Raw genomic sequence first — 27,102 nt, 5'->3', positions numbered from 1 at the left:
ACAGAACGACAGTGTCTGGCACCTAATAAATGGCATTAATACCCTGCAGAATAAAGTCAGAGAAGCTGGATTTCTAAAATACGATGAAAGTAACACTGAATCACAGAACATTAGGGATTGGAAGGGACCTCAAAAGATCCTCTAGTGCAATCCCCCTGCTGGAGCAGGAACACTTAGATGAGGCTATTTCTCAAGGGCTTGATGACTTCTGCTGTTTCATGTGTGACTTCGCTAACTGTGGTTTTTTACATGATGTAAACGTACATGTTTTTATATGACATAGAAGAATACCTAAGAGAGCTTATTATTCCAAGCCAATGTGGACTATACCAAGCTCCATGTTTTCCACTGGGCTGAGGACAGAAGAAAGCTGCTATTTTCTGAATTCTGACCTTCAAGGTGCTTCTTGACAGGCTGACCAAGGGAATCTACAGTGTGCTGACCCCCTTAAAAGAAAACTTGCTCTGTGCAATTGTCATAATCAACCTCCTATATGGCTGTGAAATGAGGACAAATTACAGTTGTCATCTAATGCACTTCAGGGAGCAGTTTCACAACAGGCCACCAGCCTCCTCTGCACTGACCTGGGTTTAAGATTGATTTAAACTGCCCACAAAACCAATCTCTAAGCCATATGTACTGTTTTGGACCATTAGTAGCATAAAAAATCAGGGTAAGATCCTGAATGCTGAGACCTTTAAGTGTTAGCATCTAAAGACCATTCCTGTAGGCTTAGGATAAAACTTTATAATACACCAAGGCTGATCAATTAGCTTTTTTCTAAGCTTAGTTTAGCTCCTTACTGACCTTACAATAGCTTTGGGCAAATGGAAGAGGTGCCAAATGGACATGTTACTGGGCAAAAAATGGGGCACAGCTAAACTCATCTTTCAAGTAATTAACATTGAACCCTAAGCTTGGGATATCCAATGTGTTCATAGAATCACAGGATCATTTTGGTTGGAAAAGACCTTTCAGATCATCAAGTCCAACTGTTAACTGAGCACTGTCTTAACTATCTAAAACAGAGTTCAACTGCCATGGATGCAACTAGACCCAGAAAACGTTACGAGGATGTGTTTAAGGCAAACTTTTGAGTTTTATAGCACTATTTCCACAACATGGAGTACAAAGACTTTGTGCTATAGTGGAGAATGGGTGTTGATGGCACTAAAACCCAAGAGCACAACCTTTTGCAGACAGAAGGCTGCAAGAGAAAAAAACCACATGAAATGACTTCAAGAAGGTCTATTCGCTGCTCTCTTGGCATCCCGTCTGCTGTCAAAATCATCTCATCAAATTCTTTTACTAGCCAAAACACCTGGTCGCATTTATGAGAAAGCGATGGCAGATTCAGTCATCATAACAAATACATTTACTGTTTGACCTTTGAACATCAGTGTTCTCAAAGCAGGAGTCATCATTCAAAAACTCTCATGTCTTTCCTGGTTGCATTAGGATCGACGTCTCCTTGGGCAGGGGTTAAATTACTTAATTTTGCTTCTCTGAAAGCCCATCAAGAGTCTAACTGAAATATTGCAGGGAATGATATCACAACATCCACTAGGATTAGAGAATCACAGAATGGACTGGGTTGGAAAAGACCTCGGAGATGATCAAGTCCAACCCTTGGTCCAACTCCAGTCCATTGACTAGATCATGGCACTAAGTGCCATGTCCAATCTCAGCTGAAAAACCTCCAGGGCCGGTGAGTCCAGCACCTCCCTGGGCAGCCATTCCAATGCCTGACCACTCTCTCTGCACAGAATTGCTTTCTCATCTCCAGCCTCAATTTCCCCTGGCAGAGTTGAAGCCCATGGCCCCTTGTCCTATTGCTGACTGCCTGGGAGAAGAGCCCAATCCCCACCTGGCTAGAACTGCCCTTCAGGTAGTTCTAGAGAGTGCTGAGCTCAGCTCTAAGCCTCCTCTTCTCCAGACTAAACAAGCCCAGCTCCCTCAGCCTCTCCCCATAGGGCTTGTGCTCAAGTCCCTTCCCCAGTCTTGTTGCTCTTCTCTGGACCCGCTCCAGCACTTCAATCTCTTTCCTGAGCTGAGGGGCCCAGAACTGAACACAATACTCCAGGTGTGGCCTCCCCAGTGCAGAGCACAGGGGAAGGATCACTGCCCTTGTCCTGCTGACCACGCTAGTTTGGATACAGGACAGGATCCCATTGACCTTCTTGGCCACCTGGACACACTGTTGGCTCATGTTGAGCTTCCTGTCCATTAGTCCCCCAGGTCCCTTTCTGCCTGGCTGCTCTCCAGCCACTCTGTGCCCAGCCTGGAGCGCTGCAGGGGGTTGTTGTGACCAAAGTGCAGGACCCGGCACTTGGCCTTGTTGAACTTCATCCCACTGGAATCAGCCCATTTTTCCAGTCTATCCAGATCCCTCCGCAGAGCCCTCCTGCCTTCCAGCAGGTAGACACTCCCTCCCAACTTGGTGTCATTGTTACTTTGTTCTTAGATTGTTACTTTGTTGTGTACTATTATATAAAAAAACCAAAACTAGTTGTGCCAAATGAATTTGCAGCTGTGTTTGGCTACATATTGAAACTTTTATTGACTCTGCCCAGTATTTATTGCCGAAATTGAAAATCGAATGCTCAGGTAATATAATAATGTCTCTCTAACAACAGTAAAGTCGGGGGGTGGTATATATGGCTTGGAAAGAAACAAGAGCACGACACTGATCCAGTACAACTATGTACATAAATAACATGATGCAAACTGAACCAAGAACATAATCTATTGGATTAATACTGTAAAAAGTATTCTGAAAAAAATTATCTGCAAAATGAATGCTAACATTCTAGCAGCTGGGTCTTAATCTAACATTACAAACCATCTGTTACATCTACATAGCAGTAAAAACACATACACACACACAGACGTACACATACATATGTCAACAGCTGGATAGGAGGGGAGATTTGCATCTTCGGGTCTCAGAATAAAGGATATTTCACAGGGTAATATTTAAAACATTTTGTCAATTGGCTTGACAACTATTAGTTTTCTTTCCCTCACAATTCCAGGAAGGCTCCACTACCAGTCTAGTCTATTAATCTGTCCCTCGGTATAGGTAATTCTAAAAATTAGCAGGTTGTTTCACATGTATAACCAATGCAGGGTAGTTTTCCTGGCTGTGTGGTCTGCACTGTACAAGCCCTGCAGTCCTGTATATGCATTTATTGGAGTATTATCCAATTCCAGTCAAGCTGCACCACCTCCAAATCTCAATTCAACAGCAGTTTCCACTTCATTTTTCAGAGTTACTCCACTAGAACTGTTAAAATTTATCCTGTCTCTCATACACCAATTACAGTTCTCAGACTATTTTGATTGTAAGGATTCTCAGGGGATTACATCTGGATTGGCTGATTTCTAACGCAAGAGAAGCAAAGCTGCAGTAGTTAGTGCTTTTCACATGCCTTAATTGGGTAGAGGTGGGCAGATCATGTTATAATCCAGATTTATTCAGGAAAATTTGGATATTTGCCTGGAAGCTCGAGGAAAAATCTAGCAGTGTCATCTCTCAGTGTTCCCACGGGCTCCACGGAGAATCGTCCTGTCCTGTGGCTGTTATTGCAAGTACAATAAAGCCATTAAAACACATAAAAGCTCACCTGGATAGTTGAACCTTGGGATCAACTTGCTATATTTTGGTATCACGCATTAAATTCTTCCCATGCACAGCACGTACAGCTGGACACAAACTATGGGAAAATGAGGTGGCTTTGGGGGAAGTTTTCTATCTTTAGAAAGAGAATTTTCTCTCATTATTGTAATTCTACAGTGAGTCTACACATTCTGACCAAATGTCGACTCTATCTACTGGATGGCTTTTTTAACTTTTAAGAGAGATTGTCCATCCCAATATTTGTTTGTTACCTAATTAGAATTATAACAGGGTCACTAAGTGGGCACCTTCACTTCGTCAGACAGTAACACGAAACAGAAACATTAAGACTAAGAAAATCTCAATTTACTCCAACATATTAAATGAAAATTCATTCCTGCTCAAAATAGAAGCTTTAAGATAATTAGTTGGTGACTTCAATTCAAATAATTAACCATTTTTAAAAAACATGGCTGAACACAGCAGCTGTAAATTAAAATTCAATATTCATCAGGGGATCCGGTCTCTCCCACTTAGTGCCAAGTTAATGAGCTCACTGCTGAACTCTACAGGGGAGGACAGGGAAAGAGAATTACAAAAAACAATTGCAATTGTCCACCACTTTTCCAACTGTTATCCACCTCACACACGTCTGAACGACCCGTTCTGAAAGCCGCACCAAAACTGTCACATTAACAATAAAACCAAGCTCCTGAAGTCGATTTTTCTTCCCTACAGTTAATAATTGACCAGCTAAATATTTGACAGGAATCCCCACAGTGCCTCGGTCTCTTTGTTTCTGCGGCATCCTAAAAGCGTGCTGGCTTCTCTCAAAAATACATTAAATAATAGTTTGCCCTCCAAGGGCCAGAAGTTTGTCCCTGTTGAGGACAAAGTTTGTGTGTGGTTGTTTCTCTTCTGTTTCACTCGTTATTTTGGGAAAAACTGATCCCACGGCGTATCCCGCGTGTCTTTGAAACACCCTTGACAAGTAGGACGAGCCCTAACACAATAACGGGATTAATAAGACAGCGGGAGAAAGGGAACACGGATGGAAGGAAACAAGGGAATGCAAAAAGGTGACGCATGTGAGGCCCCTCCACGGGATGACAGACCCAAACTATTTTCCAGTTAAATAAATAAAGAGATGCAAATATCTATAGGCATTGCAGAAGAAGTAAGTCTTCAAAAGAGATTTCAAACAGTGACACTCAAGTGGACTCTGTGTGCCAGGGTCTGTCTGGAACACGTGCCGGGGGGGTTTGCAATGAGGGAATCGACAGAAAATGGAATTAGTGGGATCAAATGATAAAAGAGCAGAGCAGATAAACACGAAAGACTCCATTAAATTGCTTGGAGATGTAAGGGTGATGCAAGACAAGGGGAGATAAGTGTGTTTTCCCATTGATTGCTTCTTTGAATAATTGCCCAACACTGCAAAAATCCCTTTCATCTACACATACATATATATATATTTATATATATAGGTGTCCAAAAGGCTGGAAAATGCAATTGAGCAAATCCCAGGTGTGGGGCTGGAAGGTGGGGAAGCCAAAAGAGCTGGAAACCTGCTGTGATAAGCCCCCGTTGTCTGGCAGAGCACACAAGACCAGTCTGGGGCCATTTCTGTTCCAAAGAACCATAGCAAGTTCACAGAGAGCTGGTTTTCCAGCTCCCTTTGTCCCTTAAACCTCCAAAGCAGCAGGATGGGGACAGGAGAGCGGGTGGGAGTGTACGGACGTGCATTTGTTAATGTTTCATGACGAGTTTTGTTTAATAGCTTGCTCAATTTTACTCGTACTTACCTCCCGGGTGAGGACTAACACCCGAAGATCAAAACTGCATTCTTTAATCCTCTCGGATGGATACACCAGGTTCTGGCAGAGGAATCAGCTGCCACTGTAGAACCACAAGCCATAGATCTTTTATAGTCCTGGTTTCAATTCAACGCCCCTTTCTTGAGTCCCCTCCGTGACCCTGGCTAATAAGAACAACTCATACAAAGTGGGAGAGGAACCAAAGCCTAAAATTTCAAAGCCTGGAAGCTTAGTATTTCCAGACAAAAGCAACAGCCTCCTGTTGTGTAAGGAAATAAAAAGCAAGTGATGGATCAGAAGAATTACGCTGCCTTTTTGTGATGCCACTTAATTAAGGTTATGCTGAAGAAGAGGAGAAATATTCTTGTAGTTGCAAAGTAAGACTAAGAAAAATGTCTGTGAACTCTTCAGGATTTGTGGTTTTTCAGGAGTTTAGCCACAAGATTTTGTAGAAGTGCAGCTGGAGGGCAAATTTTCAAATCAGACCATTTAAATGATGTTTCTTCTACACGAGGTAAGGACTATTCTTCTCTAAGAACCAGACAATTTGTCATTCAAAAAGCCACCATGGAAAATCTGAAGACAAAGTAACTTTGTTGTTCTTTAAGAAATTCATATCAAACTTTAATTATGTAACACATTTGTAAAATATGCAGATAAACTGTCCCAGAAGGCACTTAATATCCTGTGACACACGCTTTTGTTTCCTTGATTCTTTTCTTTATTATTGACAGGAAGCATCAAAACTGAAATCCAAGGTCAAACTTTATTACCATATTCTTCTCTGCAGTTATATTTCCATATCGCACCTGCCCAGATCAGACCACGATGCTAAAAATGTCCAGTAAAGAACCAAAAAGAATAGGAATCCAACTGATGGGTCTGCTGATTCTGAATGGCGTGTATTCATTCACTCCTCCGCAAAACACGATGCACAGATGTGAGATAATTGACAGTATGACTGAATTATTACAAAGGGAAAAAATGTAATACATGTAAGTTTTCTGAGAAAAATATTAAAAATGTGAATGATGCTTTTGCACCTGTGAGGGCACAAAAGCTAAACGAATGGCTGACCAGAATTTTCCCATTGAATTTTAAAAGAAAGATGTTTCTCCTTGCTCGGTGCCACAAACATGACAACCCTTGTTCTACAAATCAAGTAACAGGGAATATAAACAAGTTTACAAATTGAAAGCAACTTCTAAAAGATAAATTTCAGATTTCTACAACATATGAAGATGAACTACAAGGAGCCTTCCTCCCTTGTTCAAATTCAAATTAACCAGCCCTTTGTGCTTCTGTTTTCTTCTCTTTTCAAATTTCCTCCCTTGTTTCCATAGGAACCCCCTGGCTGACAAACCACCGAGCAGAGCCAGAGGCCAAGCTTAGCAAGGGGTGTGAAAAGGGGAGAGAGTCAAAGGGCAGAATTTGGCTGGGGAGAATCAAGATGCCAACCTTTGTCACCCCCCAAAGCGGGGGTAACCATAGGAACTGACTCTGCGGGACAGGGGTGGGAGGAGGAGGAAGGAGAATCATGGCCAAATTCACAAGATGGGAAACGAAACGGGAAAGGAGTCATTAAAAACGCAACGCTAGAACCTACAGGGAAAGTAAATCATCCTACACATACAAAAAAATCAACTATAAAGGATTGAGTGTCCAACTTTGCACTGGTTTTAAGTTCTCATAATAGCATCACATTAATTTATATGACACCACAGAGAAACTGGGCAGATCTGATTTTCAAATCCAACACTACTATTTAATGTTCTCCTGAAATGAAGCAGAATCATAGAACCCCAGGCTGGCTGGGGTTGACGGGACCTCTGGAGATCCCCCAGTCCAACCCAGCTGCTCACGCAGGGTCACAGAGCAGATCCCACAGGCGGGTCCAGGGGGTTTGAATGTCTCAGAGCAGGAGACTCCACACCCGCTCTGGGCAGCCTGGGCCAGGCTCTGGCACCTCCCAGCAAACAAGTTTCTGCTCATGTTCACATGGAGCCTCCTGTGTTTCAGTCTGTGCCCGTTGCCCCTCACCCTGGCGTTGGGCACCACTGAAAAGAGCCTGGTCCATCCTCTTCACATCCACCCTGAGATATTGATCAGCATTGATAAGATCCCTTCTCAGACTGGGCCAGCTTGTCTAGACTGGGCTTTTGCTATAAAAGATTGGACCAGATGATCCTTGTGGTCCCCTCCAACCTGGTATTCTATGATTCGATGATTCTCTTCTGCAGGCTGAACAGCCCCAGCTCTCTCTGCCTTTCCTCCTAAGAAAGATGCTCCTGTCTCCTAATCATCTTTGTAGCCCTTTGACTTTGAAGACGTTTCCTAAATGTCTCACAGATAACTGGAAACAACACAGCTTTAGGAAGATTGTTATTGAGCTATGGTTTCAAACATGCAGAGACAGTTTACACTAACAGTTCTACAAAATATGGAAGTTAATCTAGTCATTGTTACTGCAAGAGCAATCTGACAGCGCAGATTTACATACAGTATATTAAAATGGTACTGCATTCATATACTACATAAAATATAGATTTGGGACACTTATTTTTGTACCTTGTAAACGAGACAGCAGGAGGATGAGGCATGAAACAACTCTATAAAATTACAAATGATACTTAAAGGAAAAAATATGGTCCAACTGCTCACTGTATCTTTAGCATTAAAAGCAGGGACATAAAACCAACAGGCGGTTTGTTGGAAGAAAAAAACAAAACAAAACACAACAACAGCAATTTTTTCACGCACCACCTTAACTTCTGTAACTCTTTGTCACTGATTTCTGTGGATGCTAAAAGAACGTTTGAGTTCAGGAAGAAAACCGATCAATTTGTGGAAAAATACATCCGAGGTTATTAATGCAAGCCCTGATTTCCAAGCCCCAGGCTGCTGACCATGGGAGAACAGATGGTCGGTGGGTGTTACACACCCGACCTGCTCTGTATGACACCCGCTTAGGGTCACCAGCGGGTGACAGAACACCCGGCTGAGCACAGCTCTGCTCTGAATTCACGTCACTCTTCTTGGGTTCCTACATTTATCCATCTCCTCCCCATTTCCATTTCTTCCAGCCTGTCTCTCATACCAAAGATATTCTTTGAAAGCACATTTTATAAAAATGCTATTGTTTTGCAGGTCTGAAGTGTCGCAAAACTGAGTCATGAACTCAGTTCTAAAGCACTGGGTTCCTTCAGTACCAGCTTGGTGCTACATTTAAGACAAGCACAGGCTCCATTTCCTTCAGAAAGTCACCAAACCCTCATACATTTGCACCTCTTAATGACCACGATACAAAATGGGGAGTAAAGCGGCTGCACACAAGTGAGGCATATGTGAATTTCAGAAGATTTGTCCTTTGAACATTAAAATCATGCTTTGGTGAATTCTTCTCATACCGCAGAACACAATAGCTTCACAGCCACACAGGAACATCCCATTGATACCAAAAATTATTCAAATCCATAAAAGCCATCCCAACTGTCTCTAAAATCACCACGAATGTCTCTAAAATCACCACGAATGTCTCCCAAAACAAAGAAGAGAACTGCAGGCATACCAGCAAGAGAAATGCAGCTGCTCCTTGGGCATTTATTTCATACTTATTCTCTTGTCTTGACAGCCTGTTGTGGCTTTATTTCTGAATCCGATTGTCCTATAGTTAGAACCACCATCACACACTAGAGAAAGCAAGGAAGCACCTTTTCCAAATGACCAGTAAAATAAAAAGTTCATCCTAGCCAAGCCATACAACTTTTATCTAGTCAACCGTTACCTGCATCACTGACAACTTTTTGCACAAAAAACATGTTCTGAAAGAATAGCAAGTCAAAAAGATGGAAAACTAAAGAGCTTCCAACCTATTATGTCATCTTACAGGTTATAAGTCAGATATCTAAATAGTCTTTGTATCAGAAGAGTGTAAAGGGGGAAGAGAAAGGTCTTGCTGGTAACTTGGACCAAACAAAAGTGGTGACTTGATTCTCCAGAGGAGAATTTACGCTTGCAGATATAAAGCTACAACTGACTATAAAGCACATCGTCATTTGACTATTCAAAATAAATTCATGTGTGTTCCACCTTTCCTAATAATTCCTCTTTTAGCCGGCACCAGATGCTCCAGAATTAGCCACAATGCAGAGCCATCTGCCTTCACGACCCTGAAAACAAGCCCGCTGTGAATACATGTTGATTAAGATGTAGATCGTTCGCTTTAAACTGAAACGCCACATAAAACTAATGTTTTTTTCATATGCCTGCGCTAAACTATCAAGGCTAAACTTTGTTTCTATATTTCCACTGAATCGTCATTCAGAATTTATCTTTTATTCAATGAAATATGAACACGGTGGCAGTTCATCTTCAATTCACAAACGAAAAAAAAGCCCAATTCTACTTCTCTTCATTTTCCCTCTTGCTACTAGGCTGCATTTTGAAAATATTCATGTGGCATCTTGTTCTCATTAACAAACATAAAAGATTAGGAAACAGTAATTCTGAAATTATTACCCTCTGGAGAACGTCTGTTAGCCAGGCAAAAGAAAATAAGGGGTTTTACCACTTGCTACCTAGCTCTGCTATCTGAGTGTTGAGGATTCATATGCAGAAGATTTAACCCTTGTGTTCTTTGTATTTTGGAAAGAAGCATCTCTTTAGTACTCTGTTCTTACTGCTCTGTACAGCACAGCACTTGAACACCTTTATCTGGTTTCTGGAAGTGCAATGATGTGGGCCCTAGAGGCAAGAAAAAATAAATCAGAGACACACAGTTGTGATTGTTCACATTAAACATCTGTTCCTCCTTAAAATGTCACTTACAGTTCATATTCCCTTTAATTGTTGTACTAGGATGGATCACATGCTCAGGTATGATCTGGGTCCCCAAATCTATTCAGTTTGCTATTCAGGATTCTATATTTGACAGTCTGATTGTCAGAATTACAGTGTTCTCCCAGACACAAAACATTGCAGGGAACAACAGCCGAAAACTCCATTTGTGCGTCTATTCCTGGATGTTACTCTGTTTGGGTCAAGGACTTCACGAGACTTCTAGCCAAAGACAAAGCTCTTTCTCTTTCTTCCTTATTGAAGACTCTACCAGCTTCAAAGTAGGTACATACATGATGTATCTCAACACAAACAATTATCTCACTTGGCTGTTCCTCCTGTCCAAGGAGTCAAAACACTTCAGCATTCATAGAATATCCTTCATTCAGATTATCTTGAAGCTCACTGGACCTTAATGTGAAAAGGATCGAAGGTTCTAATATGATACCATTTAAGGCTACGTTCAAGAAACAGCTTCCTCAGCAGCCTCATTGTACAAAATTGTCAGCTCGTACTAATTTTTGTATGGATCTCCTTGGGGATGTAACAGCTCTAGTTGTACCCAAATTGTTCTTACCCACTCAGGATTTCTACCACCTTTGCATAACAGGTCAAGATTGAAATAACGAGTTGATGCGTTTGAAACAGACAATTGTCAGGTATTCCTAAACCAGAAATTTTCAAGCAGTATTTTGTCAGAAATTCCTTTGCTCTGCCTGTACTCTTTGCAATTCTAGCTTTGAGACATTATAGTTTAACGACAACAAAACCTAAAATCTTTATGTGGCTATTTCTAGGGTGAAAATTCAGAGTGGGAATAAGAGAATATCAAGTTAATGAAAGAGGAGGCTTTAATCAGCTAGTGCACAATTTGCTTATGATCATGTACAGCCCCATTGTTCTGTAGGCATCATAATCTTACACACTAAGGAGAAAATTAATCCTTACTGCAAATTAGTGTCTAAGATTAGAATGCTCACAGAACATCAGCTGATGAAAACCTACTTCTCCATTAGCTTTATATTCTTATACTTCTATGAGTTTTGCCTGCAGACCTGAAGAATACAGAAAGCCAAGGACAAGTGCTAAGATTTAGCAAGGGAAAAGAAGATGGGGGACAGAAAGGAGTAAAGATGGAATTACGGGAGGAGAATGTAAAGGTCTTCCACCCTACATTCACTCCATCCCTGCTGCTCAGTACAAAATCAAAGAAAGGTGCTTCCCACTTCTATCCAAAAAGAATCACTCAGAAATAGAAGAGGAATGGGGCAGCACCACCTCCCAGCTCCAGGGAAGGTAAGAATCACAACCATGGTAACCAACATCAGTCAATGTTGCACACTCTTCCCTGGCTCTTATGCAAATCAAGATTTAAGAGACAATATTCCACATTGAGTCCAAACCCTGATTATCTGAAATCAGTTGTAATATATGCCTGAAAGAAAAGCTATTTGAGAAACACCATTAAAATGGGCCACTTAATATTTGACCTTTCTACACTGGAAAAATGCCTAACTCCTATCCCACATACTAAGACCAGGCAGGGAATAAATACCACTATGTCTTCTTCTGATGTCATTTTAAAGCATACTCCAGTTCTTTTCCACAAATAAGAAAACCCCCAAAAAACAAGATTCCAAAGAGCACTGCTGGGAAAAGAAAAATATCTATTGCCACAAAAAAGAAACACATAGAAATAGAGTTAGCAAGATACACAAACCTTGCAGCACGCATGCTGCTCTGGGGCAGGTCAACGGCATTATCCTCTACAAGAATCAGTGCAAGCCAGAAACCACTAAATTTGAAACAAAACATGAAAAATCAGGTGCTTCACATCTGCAGTTGCATATCCGGTGACAAAGTCCATTAACTATTCGCTGCTTCTGCTTCTAAATATTTAAAAGTCCATGACTGGTTAGTTCATCGATATTAATGCGATGATTCCCAGCTGATGGTGTATGAGTCAACATTACCCCTCTCCCCTTCCAGCCACCTCCCTCATCCTGAAAATAAAAAAGTAAACCGTAGAATAACATTTTTTCTCTATTACTCCTTTTCATCTCCCACCTACGCACTAATCAACCTTGCCACGGTGGATCCCTAAGTCCCTGCTACTGCTCTTTTTTGATAAGGAAAATAGGAATCTGAGTGGAGAGACAGTGCAGAGGAATAGCATGTTATCTACTCTGCCCATATGGTGAGTGTATCATCTCATTTCTGGAGCGCTTGACCTCTGGTATAATCCCAAAAGACAACGCTGCTGCATTCACCAAGAGGGACCCATTTAGCCTTCGACTATGTCTGGTTCCTGTCTTCAAAGCTTCTTTTATCCCTAGTATCATCTGAAAGGACCCAAAAACACCAGGGTAAGGAGAAGAAAGATCTGGCAGTATATTCAAGTGCCAAAAGACTGGCAATCATCATATTAAATCACTTCTCTTCATCAGTGACAAAAGCTTTAATAGCACACTCTCAGGCTCCAACGGGTACCAAGTTACATGTTCGCTGACAAAAACATTTGTCTACAAAAATCACATTATAGGCAGATAAAAACCACTGCTTGCTAGTGTTATGCATAAGCAAATCCTTCCAAGCCAAAGGAATATTAAGTGAAAAAGGGATGGAAGATAATTATTCATGTTGCAGCGATAATCCAAGAGATGGGTAAAGAAGGGCAGGACAACTCCTGGCTCCACTTGGCCGGGGGCTCCAAAAAATACACACCCTTCACACCTATTGTATCTCCATCCTCCATTACGACCAGTGTGCTGGTCCATAGGAACCGGCGTCACTCCTTTTAGAAAGAAGATGATGTAAAATGACTCTCATTTTAGGCTCTGGCCAAGCAGATGTTAACAGAGGTTGGACCAGTGTGGCCGGTGTTTGTCCTCCAGCAAAAGGAGGCAAGTCCCTTTAGAGACACCTGGGGATACAATAATGCTCCAGGCCCTTCAACACAGAAATTCCTCCCTTCAGTCTCCCTGGGTTAAAGCAAATCGTGCTGTTGTAGCACAGCACAAAGTTTAAGGCATCCTCGTAAATAAAGGCACAAGAACCGATTATTTGAGTTTTGAAGAAATAACAGTAAATAACTTTTTAAACAGTTCCTTCAACAAAGCAACCAATGGTATGGGAAAAGAAGTGCATGGAATTTGTTGATGGTAAGACAACTGCTGTGGTGGTTCTCTTCATTAGTTCTCATTAACTCTTTCTCGTATTATATTCTTGCAGTACAAACAAGCTGAGTTTGTCTTATGGGTTTTATTAGGAACTATTGTAAAAAAGCACTACTGAAAAACTGTGAGAATGACAAAGCTTCCCCCTGCAATACACAAGATGAATCACACTGATTCTGCTGCTATGTTATACTATTTTATGCCCAGGGCAGTTAGGGAGGGCTTGGACATGAAAGACGTTTACCAGAAAAAGCCACAATGTAAGTTTTAATAGACATAATTCAGTTCAAAACTTAAGTGCTCCATCCATTTGACTGCAACATGAAATAATGTCTAAAAAGCCAAATAATAAAATCTTACTTCTTGCTAAGTACAGATTTAAAGGGCAATCTAGGCTGACACAAGGAGTGGAAATAGACTTACAAAAACCTGTGGCTTTCCATTCTTTTTTTCTGTTCAAACACCTAAAAAGCTCTGCAATGGAGGCACAGGCCCCTGCATAGGGCATTTAAGTTTGATAATAGCCTTATTTGCTTGCACAGTCTCAACCATTTTTCACAAGGCATTCAGAAGCAGCCCATAGCCCATCCCCAGACCAAACCCACTGGCCTATGTGCCAATTATATTGGCAGAAGGGAGTTGTATACATACCCACAACACCACTGCGCCCATGCTAAGTTTACGAATGGCTTTGGCAACGAGTAAGCGTATGAATCGCAGCACCACAGTGTTTCACACAAGCTAATTTCTGCTATTAAATTGAGCTTTATACCACAGAGTGCAGAGAAGTAACATTCACTTCTCAGCTGTTTCTCTCTCCATAGCAGAAAGCTATTTTATGAAGATAAGAACAATTATGTCAGTTATTCTGGCTCAGTCTGAGGGTCCATATAATCACTGCTCTGCTTTCAACAGTGGCCATAAAAAGCCTGTTAGTGAAAGCGATATTTTTGACAGTTCTGTGAAATAATTGGTTTAACATAACAAAAGCCAGATAAATGAACATCATGTTGGCCATTACTAGGAAGCTATTAGCAGCAAAAAGCATGATTTTATTTATTTTATGTATTAAAAAACCCTAGTGTGCCTGCATGTGGAGTGGTGCACCATTCTAATCGCCACATCTCAACAAGGACAAGGCTAGAAAAAGGGACTGAGAAGGGTAACTAAAATTATCACAGGAATGAAGCAGCTGAATTGCAACAAGAAAGCCAAAACGGCTGGAACACTTCAGTTTGGAGAGGAAAAGCCTGGGGGATACAACTGAGGTTTCCAAAATCACAAGTGTAGCAGAGGATTTAACTGCAGCATAATATTGCACAACTCTGGAACAAATGATATTAAATGAAAGTAGCAGGAAATTGGCTTAAAACAGGTTAGAGAATAAGTGCTTCTTCATGCAGTGGTTAGTGAGCTGGTTGACAGCATTCTATCATGGAATAATTTAGATAAATTAATCGCTTATAGATCCATTAAATCATACTGAAAGGAACAGGCAGACAGGTACCTTCTAACATCCATAATTCAGGGACTGCGGGTCCCAGGGAAGCACCAGCCCATAGACAAGAGGTCTCACTTGCATCCTTTCCCAAAACAGTCCCTCTTCTTCCCATGGGCAGATACAAAGCACTTGGTAGAACAAACCATGAGCAGGACATTTCTTATGTACCTTAAACGCTGTCCCAATTTTCTGCTGTGTGGAAGAGCCTGAAGTGCTTTGTTTCTATGCAGTCACCCTCACTGGTATCATCTTCCAAGTTCTGGTCTGGTCTCCTCAAACTTTTTGCATCCACAATACTGGTTAAGAGTTTCACAGCTATTTTTGAAGAGCCACCTCTACCTCTTTCTTCTGACTTGGCTTCTAGCAACTTCATTTGATGAAGCCTGGTAGAGACAGTCCATCCCTATAATGCTTCGCATGCCACTTATGATGGTAGTTTTTGTTTTGTTTTGTCTTCTATTTTAAAAGTAAGCCACCCTGTCATAGTCTAACGTTCCTCATATGGGAATTTTTCCTGTTCTTCTCTGGCCCTCCTTCAGTTCAAACACATTTTTTGCAATAGCTCGGAACTTCACCCAGCACTCCAGCCATTTGTGAGCCACAGGATTATATAATACCACAGTCATGTCCGGTCTTCATTTCTTTCTTAATTATTCCACGTCTGATTTGCCTTTTGGTTTTCTTACTGCTCAGTCACACTTTCAACTCATATTTCAATAGAACAAATTATCCTAACTCCAATGAAATCAGCTTATCACCACCAATGTGAGGAATATTATTCCCCCAACAATTCCTATCGCAAACGTAGTCTCCAGATCTTTACAATTCTTCATTCTGATTCAATCTCAGCTTTACGTTACTCACCACAGTATCAACAGGCTTTCTCATCTCACTGCCAGTCTTCTCTTCTGGATCATTTAAGAAAATACTGAGGTGCACAGATCCTGAAAGCCTTCAGCTGATAATCTGCCCCTCCAAGAGGTGAAAATCTACCTCCCCAACCACCCAACAAAACCAAAACCCACTAATATCTCCACATCTCTGCAAGCCAGTCTCAGAAGCCTTTAATCCAGTTGGTTTTCATCAATTCCTTCAATATCCTAAATTCCACCTTCCAAAGACAAAATAAACAGTTTGTACACACCTACATGTTCACCCTGTTATCCTATTAAACTTCTTTACTTGCTCTGGCTCCATTGTTCCTCCTTCCAGTTAGATCTTCAAAGGTCCTCAGAATTTACCCCAACCAATTCTAAAAAAAATATTCATTCCTGTTGCTATGTATTTAGCATAACTAGAATCCCTGGCCACATCCAAATGAGCCATTGAAATGCAAGTCCATAGTTCTTTCAAAGAAAGCAAATTTAAGGGTAAGAATCTCTGTTTTCTTCTTATAGTAAAAAACCTGTCAAGTCTGGTTCACAACTCTTCCATAGAGGAAAATATATAAAGCATTGTCTTTGTATCACTTAACAAGAACAATTAGATTAGGTTTCTATATTGTCAGGCGGAGCATTCAAAGATGAAATCTTTCTGTTCTCAGTGTACAGCACAACGTACCTACCAGTGAGGGCTCCCAAGCACTTCAAAAATACAAATAATCCTCATCTGCACAAATCTCTCATGAAAATTTGAACAGGCTGACAGCAAGACTTGCCTAATATTCTGAATTTCCACAGAATACCAAGTAAGGAAACCCCTTAAGCAGAGTGGTAGGATAGAGGACAGACTGAAATGAGCTTAAATGTCTTGTACTGGTACAAAGAGACTAAAGGTGTTGTTGAAGCCCCATCTGGAAAGTTCTCCAAAGAAAGGTCAGACAAATATCAGTGGAAATGCATTGTTGTTTGTTTGTTTGTTTTCTTAAAGGAGAAAATTATTACGTTTAAGTCCAAATAAGGTTTTAGGGGACAATGGCAACAGTAATAAGGTACCATTATAACAAAGCAAGCACAAATCTAAAAGCTTGTCTGTCTGGACAGAGAACAGACACAGGTTAACTAAAGAGTCTGCAAGAGAAGAGACTTTCTTTCAGCTGAGAAAAGCAGTACTTAGGAATGAGCAATTCCCATTATTTTCATAGTATATCTTATTATTCTCATTTTCTTCACACCAAACTTCAGGCAAGTAAGAAAAGGTCAAATATGACAAAGCCACCAAAGAACGTACTCTTCAGAATGAAGAATCTTCTGCTTTTCTGGCATTTAAATGCGACAGACCACTCAAAATATGCATCCTCGATCTGTCTAAATATTTAAAGTAACAGACTACCATACAAACACATCCAGAGTATTTCACACTCAGTTATAGTAAATTAGGCAAACTTTGCAGTCATAGAATATTTTAGTATATATTACAGCACGTATTTTGCAAGTGGTGTTTGCTTTTATATTTAAATTACTAATTATCTTGATTTATCTTTTTTTTTTTTTAATTTTTAATATAAATACCTTCCTGGCTTCTGTTACCAATTAACTGCCAACTAAAGGCCAAAAACGTTAATCTTGCTGAAAAAAAACAGTCTTACCTCCATTGCTAATGCTGCTGTTTGCTGGTCATAATGATTCAGAAGATTAGGCATAAAAGTGGTGTTGTAAGGCAGATCCTGGCACATCCGCAAGATGATGGGCTCACAGGAAAATAAACTGTGCCCTCTCGTGTGCCCCAGCAAAACATCCAGAAGCCACAGGTACCGCAGCATCCAGGTCCCAGCCATCCTTCCACACTGGGAACGGGGCCGGTCACTGAGCCCCACCAGAAACCTCCTTCAGCTCCTCATGCACCTTCAGATTTCACTTCCACGGCAATATTTGCAGTCCTTGTCTAAGGTTCTTCAGAACTGGGATGCTCTTTGTGTGCAACATCATTGGCTCAGTCTAGAAGATGATGTATTTGAGACAGACGTGCGAGAAATCTTGCCTTCTCAGTATTATACAGTGTGTATTAGGTCCAGGTATTAAGATGTTTAACCGCATTCCCACACAATTGACCCCATCGTGACAGAAGAGCAGTTGAGTTACGTTCTTCTTTTGTTAGATAACCTAGAATAAAACCCACAACAAACAGAATACAGTAAAAAGCCTTGTAATTGATTAATATGTTTTAGTTCTAAATAGCCTGGTAGACAAATTGCTTCAAGTTCCCGTGTGCAAGACTAGAGGGTCCCTTGACGAGTTTTAATCCTGGTTTCAAATGATTTCTGGTGGAAAAAAAGACGGTGTGCTGCAAAACTCAGGATGGCGAACAAGGGGAATGTATTTAATAGAAAAAAAATATTTTTAGAAAACCCCACACTTTACATTTAACCACGTGAGTATTACAATTGTTGACCACACTGAAACCAAGCTATTTCTGACTCAGCATCTCCACCAGTGCATTCGCAGCGATAGCATCTTTTTAGCTGCACGGCCTCGTAGCTTCTGCCGAATAATTATAAAACAAAAACAAAACAGTCACCACCACCAATACACAAGTCCCAGCTTGCAGGACTGAAGGCGACTGTTCTGTCCAACAGACACAGGTTTGGCTACCTGTGTTCAAATATGGCATTTTAGCTGTAAACAACTTTTTTGTTGTCTCTAAGCCACTTTACTTGCACAAATCTCACACTTTCCTCTCCAGAAACCATCAGAACAGGTAAGGATAAACCAGAAGACAGCATTATTCGAGGAACCCTTCCTCCACACGCTCTCAAAGATGGAAATTACAAAGGGAGCTACGTATGGTTGTTCTGCCAGTTCCACTCTACCTATAGAGCCAATTCAAACAGCAATCACTCCCCAGGCTGGATCTGCAATTTCTCAGCACTAAGGGGCTGGAGCGGAACGGGCAGAACAGGGACTCAGCATATTGTGCTCATCAACCAGAGAAACAAACTCTGAAGCTGGAGGTGAAAGCATGGAAAAAGCTGACAGAGCCATAAGAGTACAAAGAGGCCCCTTTCTTAGGATAATTTTGTCTTACGGCAATAAAATTTGCAAAATTCAGTCTCTAACCAACCGCTTTAAAAAAATATATATGGTTCGCACTTAAAGGTAACAGAAACTTGAAATTGTTTGAATTAGAAAACCCCAAGTACTTCATCGATATTCCCCAGAGAAGGGCAATTTGAACAGACTTCCAGTCTTGAGAGTTTAATGTTTTTCTTTAGATATTCAGAAAGGTGAATAAATTCTATACTCAGAGAGGGGAAAAAAGTGTTTCCTTTCTTCCTAATGCAAACTTAGGGAGAGATATGAAAGAATTAATTCCCAGACTTCAGCTGGTATCTGCCGATCAAGAAAGTTCTGAATGCACACTTTTGTTTACACAGGTCCATCTTATGGTCAGAAAAATTAAATACCTCTTTAAACCCTCATATACTTTGTGGGTTGGACTAGATAATCTTGAGAGGTTCCTTCCAACCTCAACAGTTCTGTGCTTCTCTTTCAGATCATGTGCGGCAATGGTTTTGGCTGGAGCTGTTCAAGACAGGCTGGTAAAAACAAACATGCAAACAGGAAAAAGCCCAAGATGTTAAACATAGCCATGTTAAATGAAGTTATTGACAACTTGCTTTCACAGGCTGCTTACTCGCACAGCTATTGACAGACAATCCATGCTTGACGCAGCACATAAAGAAAATAACACAAACAATACTGTTCCAAACCTAGGAAAAAATAAAACATGGCAAAAAAAAAGCAGAAAAGAGAATTATCTACAGCTTAAGCCAGGCAGAAGAACGAACAAACATAGCTTAAATTGCTTATATTCTGAAGGGAGCAAGTGCTGCTGTGAAGAGCAGTCAACACACTGAATTTAAAAGAGGAAAATTAGCCATAAGACATGTTACATCTAACCACACTTAACTTCAGTCCAACCTCAAGTTCATATGGCATTGAGAAGCCGTGGCCTCCTGATCTAAGGAAGCCATTCCTCAGACTTAGTTTTCAAGAATTTGGCATCTCTTTCCGGAAAAAAAGAGCCAAGGATCTGAACTATGCCATCTGCCAGGCCAGCATTACTTAACCCCCAACGACATTTTCACATCCTGACCAGAAGATTACAAGTTATAGACAGACAAAATCCATTCCTACTCAGTTTCATATGAGGCGTCTAATCTCCTTTGAATTCAGCCTTTTGGGTTTGATAGTTTATTAACAGGTTTCCACACTCAGGAAAAGAAACCTGAAAAGTTCGTTGCCATCTCCAAAACATTGGTTTCAAACACTTCAGCCACCAACAGCAAGAGATTTGATGGAATAACTCCAGCAAAGTCAATTTGTAGCGTGGATTAGCAATTGAATTTATAGCACGCTCCCTGTAATTCAGGTGCCATTCCAGCAGTGATCAGAAGATAATGCTTTATAAGAGTGGTTCAGAAGCAATTTCAGATGAACTATACTCACACCAGGTATTTTGTTAAAGCTGGAAGCACAAACATTGGGCAAATCCAGGCCAGGATCTTGGGAAAAACTCCAAGAACACTTCACAAATCATCATATTAATGACATTCAAAGTAGAGACTCCAAACAAATCCACACATCCTCTGACTTCCTCACAACCTCAAACTGAAAAAAACCCCATGCAGAAACCTTAACTCAATAAGCCACAAAAAGTTTTAAACTGTGCAAAAAGCATAAAAAGATTCATCGTTTCCTTTCAGGGCTTTTCCATTTTATGTTCAAGATCTTATTGCTATAGAGTATCATAAAGGAAATAAAGTCTATATTTATTAGAGACAGAAAAGCACATCATATTATATAGCCTAGTCATCCAGTGCCCTTTCGCGGAAACAAACAAAAAAATCTAGGTGAAAGTAAGAAAAAAGACAACCATGTAATTGCGAAAGGAGACGAAAGTTTTGCAAACGAGCATATGGATGACCTATTAATTGGTGTAGACAGATGAATGCTGTAATAAGCAATCTTTAGTGTCAAGATAGTTTCTTACCACACATCCAGTTCTGTACACTCATTGTTGAGCCTCTACATATGAAATTTTGTGGTTATTTTTATATGTATATAAAACCAAAACACTTGTGATGACACAGGGGATAAAAGAGGAGGAGGGGATACCTGCCCATCTACCCCAAGGCACTGCAAAAAAGAAAAAAACTGTGGGCAAAAGGGGTAGGAAACAGCTAGTTTGTTGGTGTGGTTACGGATTTATACAGTATTTACAATCATCAGAAGCCCATGCAATTCCTGCTGTAAAGGATAAATTAAGAAATGGGTAGATGACTATTATAAAGAGTGAAAAGCATTACATGAAAGGGTTGACTCCCACAAGTGATTTTTTTTTTAATATGATTTTCAAAGTTCCTAAAGGAGCAATGAGAAAAACATCATCAGACTTTAGAAAGAAAGTACGTAGGTGGATTAATTAACAGTTATCTGTCCCAGAGAAATGGGGTGATAAAACAACAAACCAGACTCCTCCTGTACAAGTGAGAAGAGGAGAATGTCACCTTAGTCACTCCCCACCCAATTCTGATGGTGGAGAAAGGAACGGAGCTCACTCATTGCACACAAGCACCAGCAGCGCTTCCCCAACCCATTCCCACCCACATGAAGGCACAAAAGGAGAATACATTATTCTCCCAACTCCATTTTAATTAGGCAGTGGGAAAGAAACTCCAGCGCTGCACTCCCCTTGTTCTCCACTTGTGTTATGGATTAAGGGAGAACCACACTATAATCCCCCACATCCTCTCTTTCAATTAGGGGACCACGGAGGAAAGAGGGCACATGCTGCAACTCTTCCACACTCCTCATCACTGTATGACGGGGGAGAATGAAGAAAGATGCTGAATATCTCTTCTTCCCCTCTCCCTTCACACAGTGACAACATGATGGTCCCTGCTCCAGTCCACACAGGGAGGACGGAAAGGTAGAAATGCTTTTTGGTGAGATTCTCTATGTATACGGAGGGATAATTCTAGCACCTCTCTCCACTTGAGTCAATATTGCTTGGCAAGCTAAAAGGACTGGAGAGGGAGCCTTAGCCTGGAAAAGGAGGTAGGGTGCAGATTGATGCTAATCCCTTTTCCCGTTGAATCCCCACTGTGTTTTAAAGGGAAAAGAAACAAGTCCACACACAGAACTAGCATCCTCTTGGATTCCAGCTGCACTGCAAAGGAAAAGGAAGGATACCATATAATCACAGAATGTCCTGAGCTGGAAGGACCCACCAGGGTCATTGAGTCCAACTGCTGTCCCTGCACAGGACACCCCACAGGTCACCCCGTGTGTCTGAGGACGTTGTCCAGTCTCTTGTTGAACACTGTCAGGTTGGGGCCGTGACACCTCCCTGGGGAGCCTGTGCAGTGTCCAGGAGCCCCTGGGTGAAGAACCTTTTCCTCATGTCCAACTGACCCTCCCTGGCACATCTTCTGCCATTCCCTCAGGTTCTGTCCTTGCTCACTAAAGAAAAGAGATCAGCACCTGCCTTTCCTTCCTTCCTTCCTTCCTTCTTATGTACGTAAGACCTGCACCCATCCCCCTGGGTCCCCACTGCATCGCAAAAAGAAAAGGAAGGATATATATGTACGTAAAACCTGCAACCCTTTTCCCGAGTCCACGCTGTATTGCAAAAGGAAGGAGATATATGTACATAAAACCAGCAACCCTTTCCCCTGGTCCACACTGTATTGCAAAAGAAAAGGGGAGCACACGGCTGGAGCTGGTCCTGCACTGCACAGGGAAAGGGGGAGCGAGGTTTGCGTGGGGGTCACATCCCTTTGCTCCTGGGTCACTGCAGGATGGAAGGAGGGAAGCGTGGGGCTAGAAACCTCCTGGGTCCCCAATGCACCGCAGAAGGCTGGGAGGTGTGGAGGGGGGAATGGGGTCCCCAGGGGCAGCGCATCCCCCTTTCCTTTTGATCCACAACAAGGAGAAAAGGGAGGGGGTGCACATGGACGAACACCCCCCAGGGGAGAGTCCCTGGGACCGCATCCCCCTCCCCTCGCCTCCCTGGTGCAAAGGGAGGGACCCGGGCGGGACGAGCATCCCCTTGTGAGGCCGGAGGGAGCGGGGACTGGGGACCAGCATCTCCCAGCGCCGGGGGTGGGTTCAGCACCTCCATGGCGATCAGCGGAGGGCAGGACCAGCATCCCCTGCCCCGCGGTCGCCCGATTTAACCCTCCGCTCCGCTCGCCCACCCCGCGCCCGGAGGACGCTTCATGGCCGCCCCCCGCCGCGCCGCCTCCGGGAGCGGGTGTCTCTGCCCTTGGCGAGCCAGGCGGCCGCTGGGGGGCTGGAAGAACGACACCCCTGAGGGAAACCCCCCGCTCATCTTTCACATCCCGGGGCCCCAGGTCCCCACCGTTACCTCAGTGCGGGTTCCCGCCGCGGTGACCAGGGTCCGTACCTCAGGTGGCGGCGGCGGCGGAGGCAGCGGCCGCGCCTCCTCCCGCCCGACCCCGCCGCAGCGCCTGCCCCGCCCCGCGCACCCGGCCACGCCCTGCCGCGCCCCGCCCCTCCACCCTGCCGAAGCGAACGGGCCAATCAAAACGGGCCGAACAGGTTGCTAGGTAAATCGGAACCTCCGGCCGTTCTGCCTTCCCGCCCCCCCGTTGCTAGGAGCTGATTGGCTGGGTGCCTCCCCGAGGGGGCCGCGGGAAGCGGTTGCCATAGCGACGGGAAGCGGCCTCGCGGGAGGACTAGGCCGCGCCGCCCGCGGGCGGGAGGAGGCAGGTGAGGGGCTGACCGGGGTGTGTGGGGACACGGGGCTGAAGGGTCCCCTGGGAGAGCGTGGGGCACACGGGGGACGTGGGGAGGGGGGTACAAATGCATTGGGACACGGAGTGGAAAGAGAGAGTAGAACAACCCCCCTGCAGTGCTGGTTCAGCTCTGGGTCCTCAGCACAGGACACACATGGAGCTGCTGGAGAGGGGCCAGAGGAGCCCCAGAAATGACCCGAGGCTGGAACAGCTCTGCTGGGGGACAGGCTGGGAGAGTTGGGGTGTTCAGCTGGAGAAGAGAAGCTCCGGGGAGACCTCAATGCAGCCTTTCAGTGCTTAAAAGGGGCCGAGAAGAAGGATGGGACAGACTTTTGGCAGGGCCTGTTGCGATAGGACAAGGAGTGATGGTTTTAAACTAAAGGAGGGAGATTCAGGCCGGACATGAGGCAGAAATTGTTTGTGCTGAGGGTGGTGAGAGCCTGGACCAGGTTGGCCAGAGAGGTGGTGGATGAACCATCCCTGGAGACATCCCAGGCCAGGCTGGACGGGGCTCTGAGCACCCTGAGCTGGTGAAGATGTCCCTGCTCATGGCAGGGGGGGAACTGGATGGGCTTTTGAAGGTCCTCTCGTACCCAAACCAATCCATGATTCAATTATTCTATACTTCAGGGCTGACCAAAAGTCAAATCATGTCCAAATGCCACTTAAACACTGACAGGCACAGACCATGAACCACCTCTCTAGGAAACCTTTCCCAGTGTTTGACCATGCTCTTGGTAAATGCTTCCTAGTATTTAGTCTGAACCTCTTCTAACGCGGTTTTGAGCCACGGTCATAAAGTGAATGGGTGTGGAAGTTAAAGCAGCGCAGCAGGGACACTGGCAGGGGGCAATGGTGTGGAGGAGCAGAAGGGATTTGGAGATTGTCACCTCTGGGGTGGAGCTGCCAACGCCTCGGTGGGCATCATGGACCAAGGAGGAGCACAGAGTTAGTTACTCACTGCCTGGGGTTGGGGTACTCAGACCTTGGGTAAGAACACAGGGATACTTCAAGCAAACCCTGACAGGTGTAAGGGTGTGGATCTCACGCAGTATAGGGTGCACAGGGTGATGGTGCTGGGGAAAGGCAGAAGTATCAGTGGCACGAGGTGCTGCAGGTGTTTGGTTTTCTCAGTACGGTGGCATTGCCATGTTCTGGGCTTTATTGATGCTGCAGCGTTGGTACCACAGAGGTGTCTGAAGCCGGGTGGGCAAACGTCTATGCCAAGGTCACAGAGCATGGGACCGGGGACACCTGTGAGAAGATGGATGTGGCAGTGGGGATCACAGCCAATATCATGCGGTCAGAGATGATGTGTTAACCGAGGACAGGACGTTGCTGTGCAAAGTGCAGGTGGCAAATGTGGAAGGCTGGATGATATCCGTGCTTCACAGCTTGCGGGTTAAGGGCTAGTTCAAGGGAAAGGAGGAATGCAGTGTTGTTATAAATCATTGCAGGTGTGCACTTAGCCTCCTGCCCTTCTCCTCTCGCCATCCTCCTAGGTGTTTCCCTACATACAAGGATCTGTTTCACGTCACCTTTTCCACCCAGAGCTATCCTCTCGAATTTTCCCATTTTGAATGCTCTGTTGTTTGGCCTACATTCTAGATCATTTTTCTGTTACTGCTGTTTGAAGCATTTCCTCCATAGCATAAATCATCGCACTGTTTATTGTCGATATAATAATTCACAATAAAAATTACTTCCATGCCTGATCTTGAGATTGATTCAGTTAAATTCTGTTTATTCGCAATGAACTCCTCGACTGTGTCATTGCTGTCACTTGGATTAATGCGATGAGGCTCTTTCTCTGCAAAATGCATCTTTAAACCTCCGAGTGCACCAGGCTCTGTTGAACCACAAAGACTCACTGCTATGGAGATGTGGCCAAAACCATGAATAAAGCAGGACTTGTTTGGAGTATGGTTTGCACAAACCCCTGGAATGCCATTCCAGAGGGTTAAGCGGAGATTAACCCAGCTAAAGGAAACGATTCCAATGCCCTTAGTTAATATGATATGATCACTGTGTATTCTTAATCTTCCTTAAATGCAATCATGTTTGTGGTTTTTTTTAAACCGAGGGCTTGACCCAACTTGTACTGAAATCAGTGAAAGTATTTCCATTGGCTTCAGCGGGGTTTCGATCAGTATTGAAATTGTCTCACTGTTAGACACCATTTCGCCCTGTGAAATTAATGTCTGTCTTCTTCATACACCTCAAACCCACAAATCTCCTGGCTCCCCACTCCGTATAACCTTTCATTCGAACTGTGAGCCATTCCCAGGTGCTTTCTGGCTGTAGTAACCCAAGCAGTTTGGCTCTTCTTTAACATTTGTGCTCTGCCGGGCTCCCCGGCTCTCTGCAAAGTGGGTAAGAGAAGTGCTTGGAAACAGCTGGACATCGCTGACCAACTTGGTGTGAAGTTAATCAAACAAAACCAGCTTGAAAACACTGTATATACTCATGAATCTCAGTCTTTCACCCAAATCACTTTTGCACAGATATTTATTATGCCAGCCACCTGCTCCTACATTGCCTTTCCTTTTCCTAGGACGGGGATATTAGATATGTTTTTTAGCATCATCTGTCAATAGCTTTTCCTCTCTGGCTACTGAAACCAGCATCTTCCTTATCTATATTTAAAGCCTGATTTCTTCTTAACCTCATCTTGCATCTCTTGCTGGTTGAATGTTTTTGGATCAGTTGAGCTGGATGAATTTCATCCCAGGATACACAGAGAACAAGCTGGAGCAATCTCTGGAATGTTATTTTGGGCAGCCGGTCCAAAGATAACGACTATTGCAGAAGAACAGTGGGGCCCTGGCTAAACAGCTTGACAATCACTGGTCTGCATGGTATACCAGCTGCTTTTTAATGCTTTCCTAACTCTGATCAGAGTTTCTTTAGGCTCTTGAGGAAGACAGATTAGTTTTTAATCCTGCCAGGGATAGGGAATTCAGGGTGAAGATAAGCACAGGTTTTCCTTTGGGGAACAAGCAGCTAAACTGTAGTTGGTAAACCAAGTCTCTCCTTAGAAGGCCTATGAAGAAATTTCAGTCCAATTTTTAGGCTAGCTGCGTGTTATAGGTAAGATGCTTCTAGATTTTTGAATGCTGCTGGGTCCTCTGGTGCATCCCATGAAATCCAAGGCTGCCTGACAACTGATGGTACTAACTCCCCGTGTGCCTTTGAGGAACCCAAGGGAAACATGCGCTCTGATCATCCCCTTGTGCTCAGCACGATCAGCCCCCTGGACAGGGCACTGGGGAGGCCAGTCCTCAAATCCTGGGGGCAGTTCTGGGCCCCTCACGCCAAGAAAGGCCTTGAGGTGCTGGAGCGAGTGGAGAGAAGGGAACGGAGCTGGTGAGGGGCTGGAGCACAAGTGTGATGGAGCGGCTGAGGGACCTGGGGGGTTCAGCTGGAGAACAGGAGCTGAGGGGAGACCTTCT

General features: G+C 43.3%; 2 protein-coding genes across 4 annotated transcripts in view; one reads left to right on the top strand and one right to left on the bottom strand.

Annotated features, from left to right (window-relative positions):
• Positions 1–23,392, bottom strand: part of FZD3 (frizzled class receptor 3) — a 64,413-nt gene extending 41,021 nt beyond the window's left edge. Inside the window, exons 1-2 of one of the 2 annotated variants that reach the window (XM_065055549.1) lie at positions 23,260–23,392; positions 17,477–17,990 (exon numbers count right to left, since the gene is read on the bottom strand). In XM_065055549.1, the coding sequence (XP_064911621.1) occupies positions 17,477–17,665 (189 nt within the window). In that variant the 5' untranslated portion in view covers positions 17,666–17,990; positions 23,260–23,392. Of the gene's footprint in view, positions 1–17,476; positions 17,991–19,291; positions 19,443–23,259 lie in introns of those variants that run through there. The other variant, XM_005510572.3, reaches the window with a different exon arrangement.
• A 74-nt stretch (positions 23,393–23,466) lies between these two features.
• FBXO16 (F-box protein 16) overlaps positions 23,467–27,102 on the top strand; it is a 39,123-nt gene continuing 35,487 nt past the window's right edge. The window contains exon 1 of one of the 2 annotated variants that reach the window (XM_005510573.3): positions 23,467–23,624. The gene's annotated coding sequence lies outside the window, so the exon portion shown is untranslated. The remainder of the gene's footprint in view (positions 23,625–27,102) is intronic. The other variant, XM_021298535.2, reaches the window with a different exon arrangement.

Source organism: Columba livia, chromosome 3 (assembly GCF_036013475.1).
Source record: "Columba livia isolate bColLiv1 breed racing homer chromosome 3, bColLiv1.pat.W.v2, whole genome shotgun sequence".
Taxonomy (NCBI): Eukaryota; Metazoa; Chordata; class Aves; order Columbiformes; family Columbidae; genus Columba; species Columba livia.
Note: the sequence above shows the minus strand (reverse complement) of the source record. Positions and strands in the feature narration are given on the sequence as shown.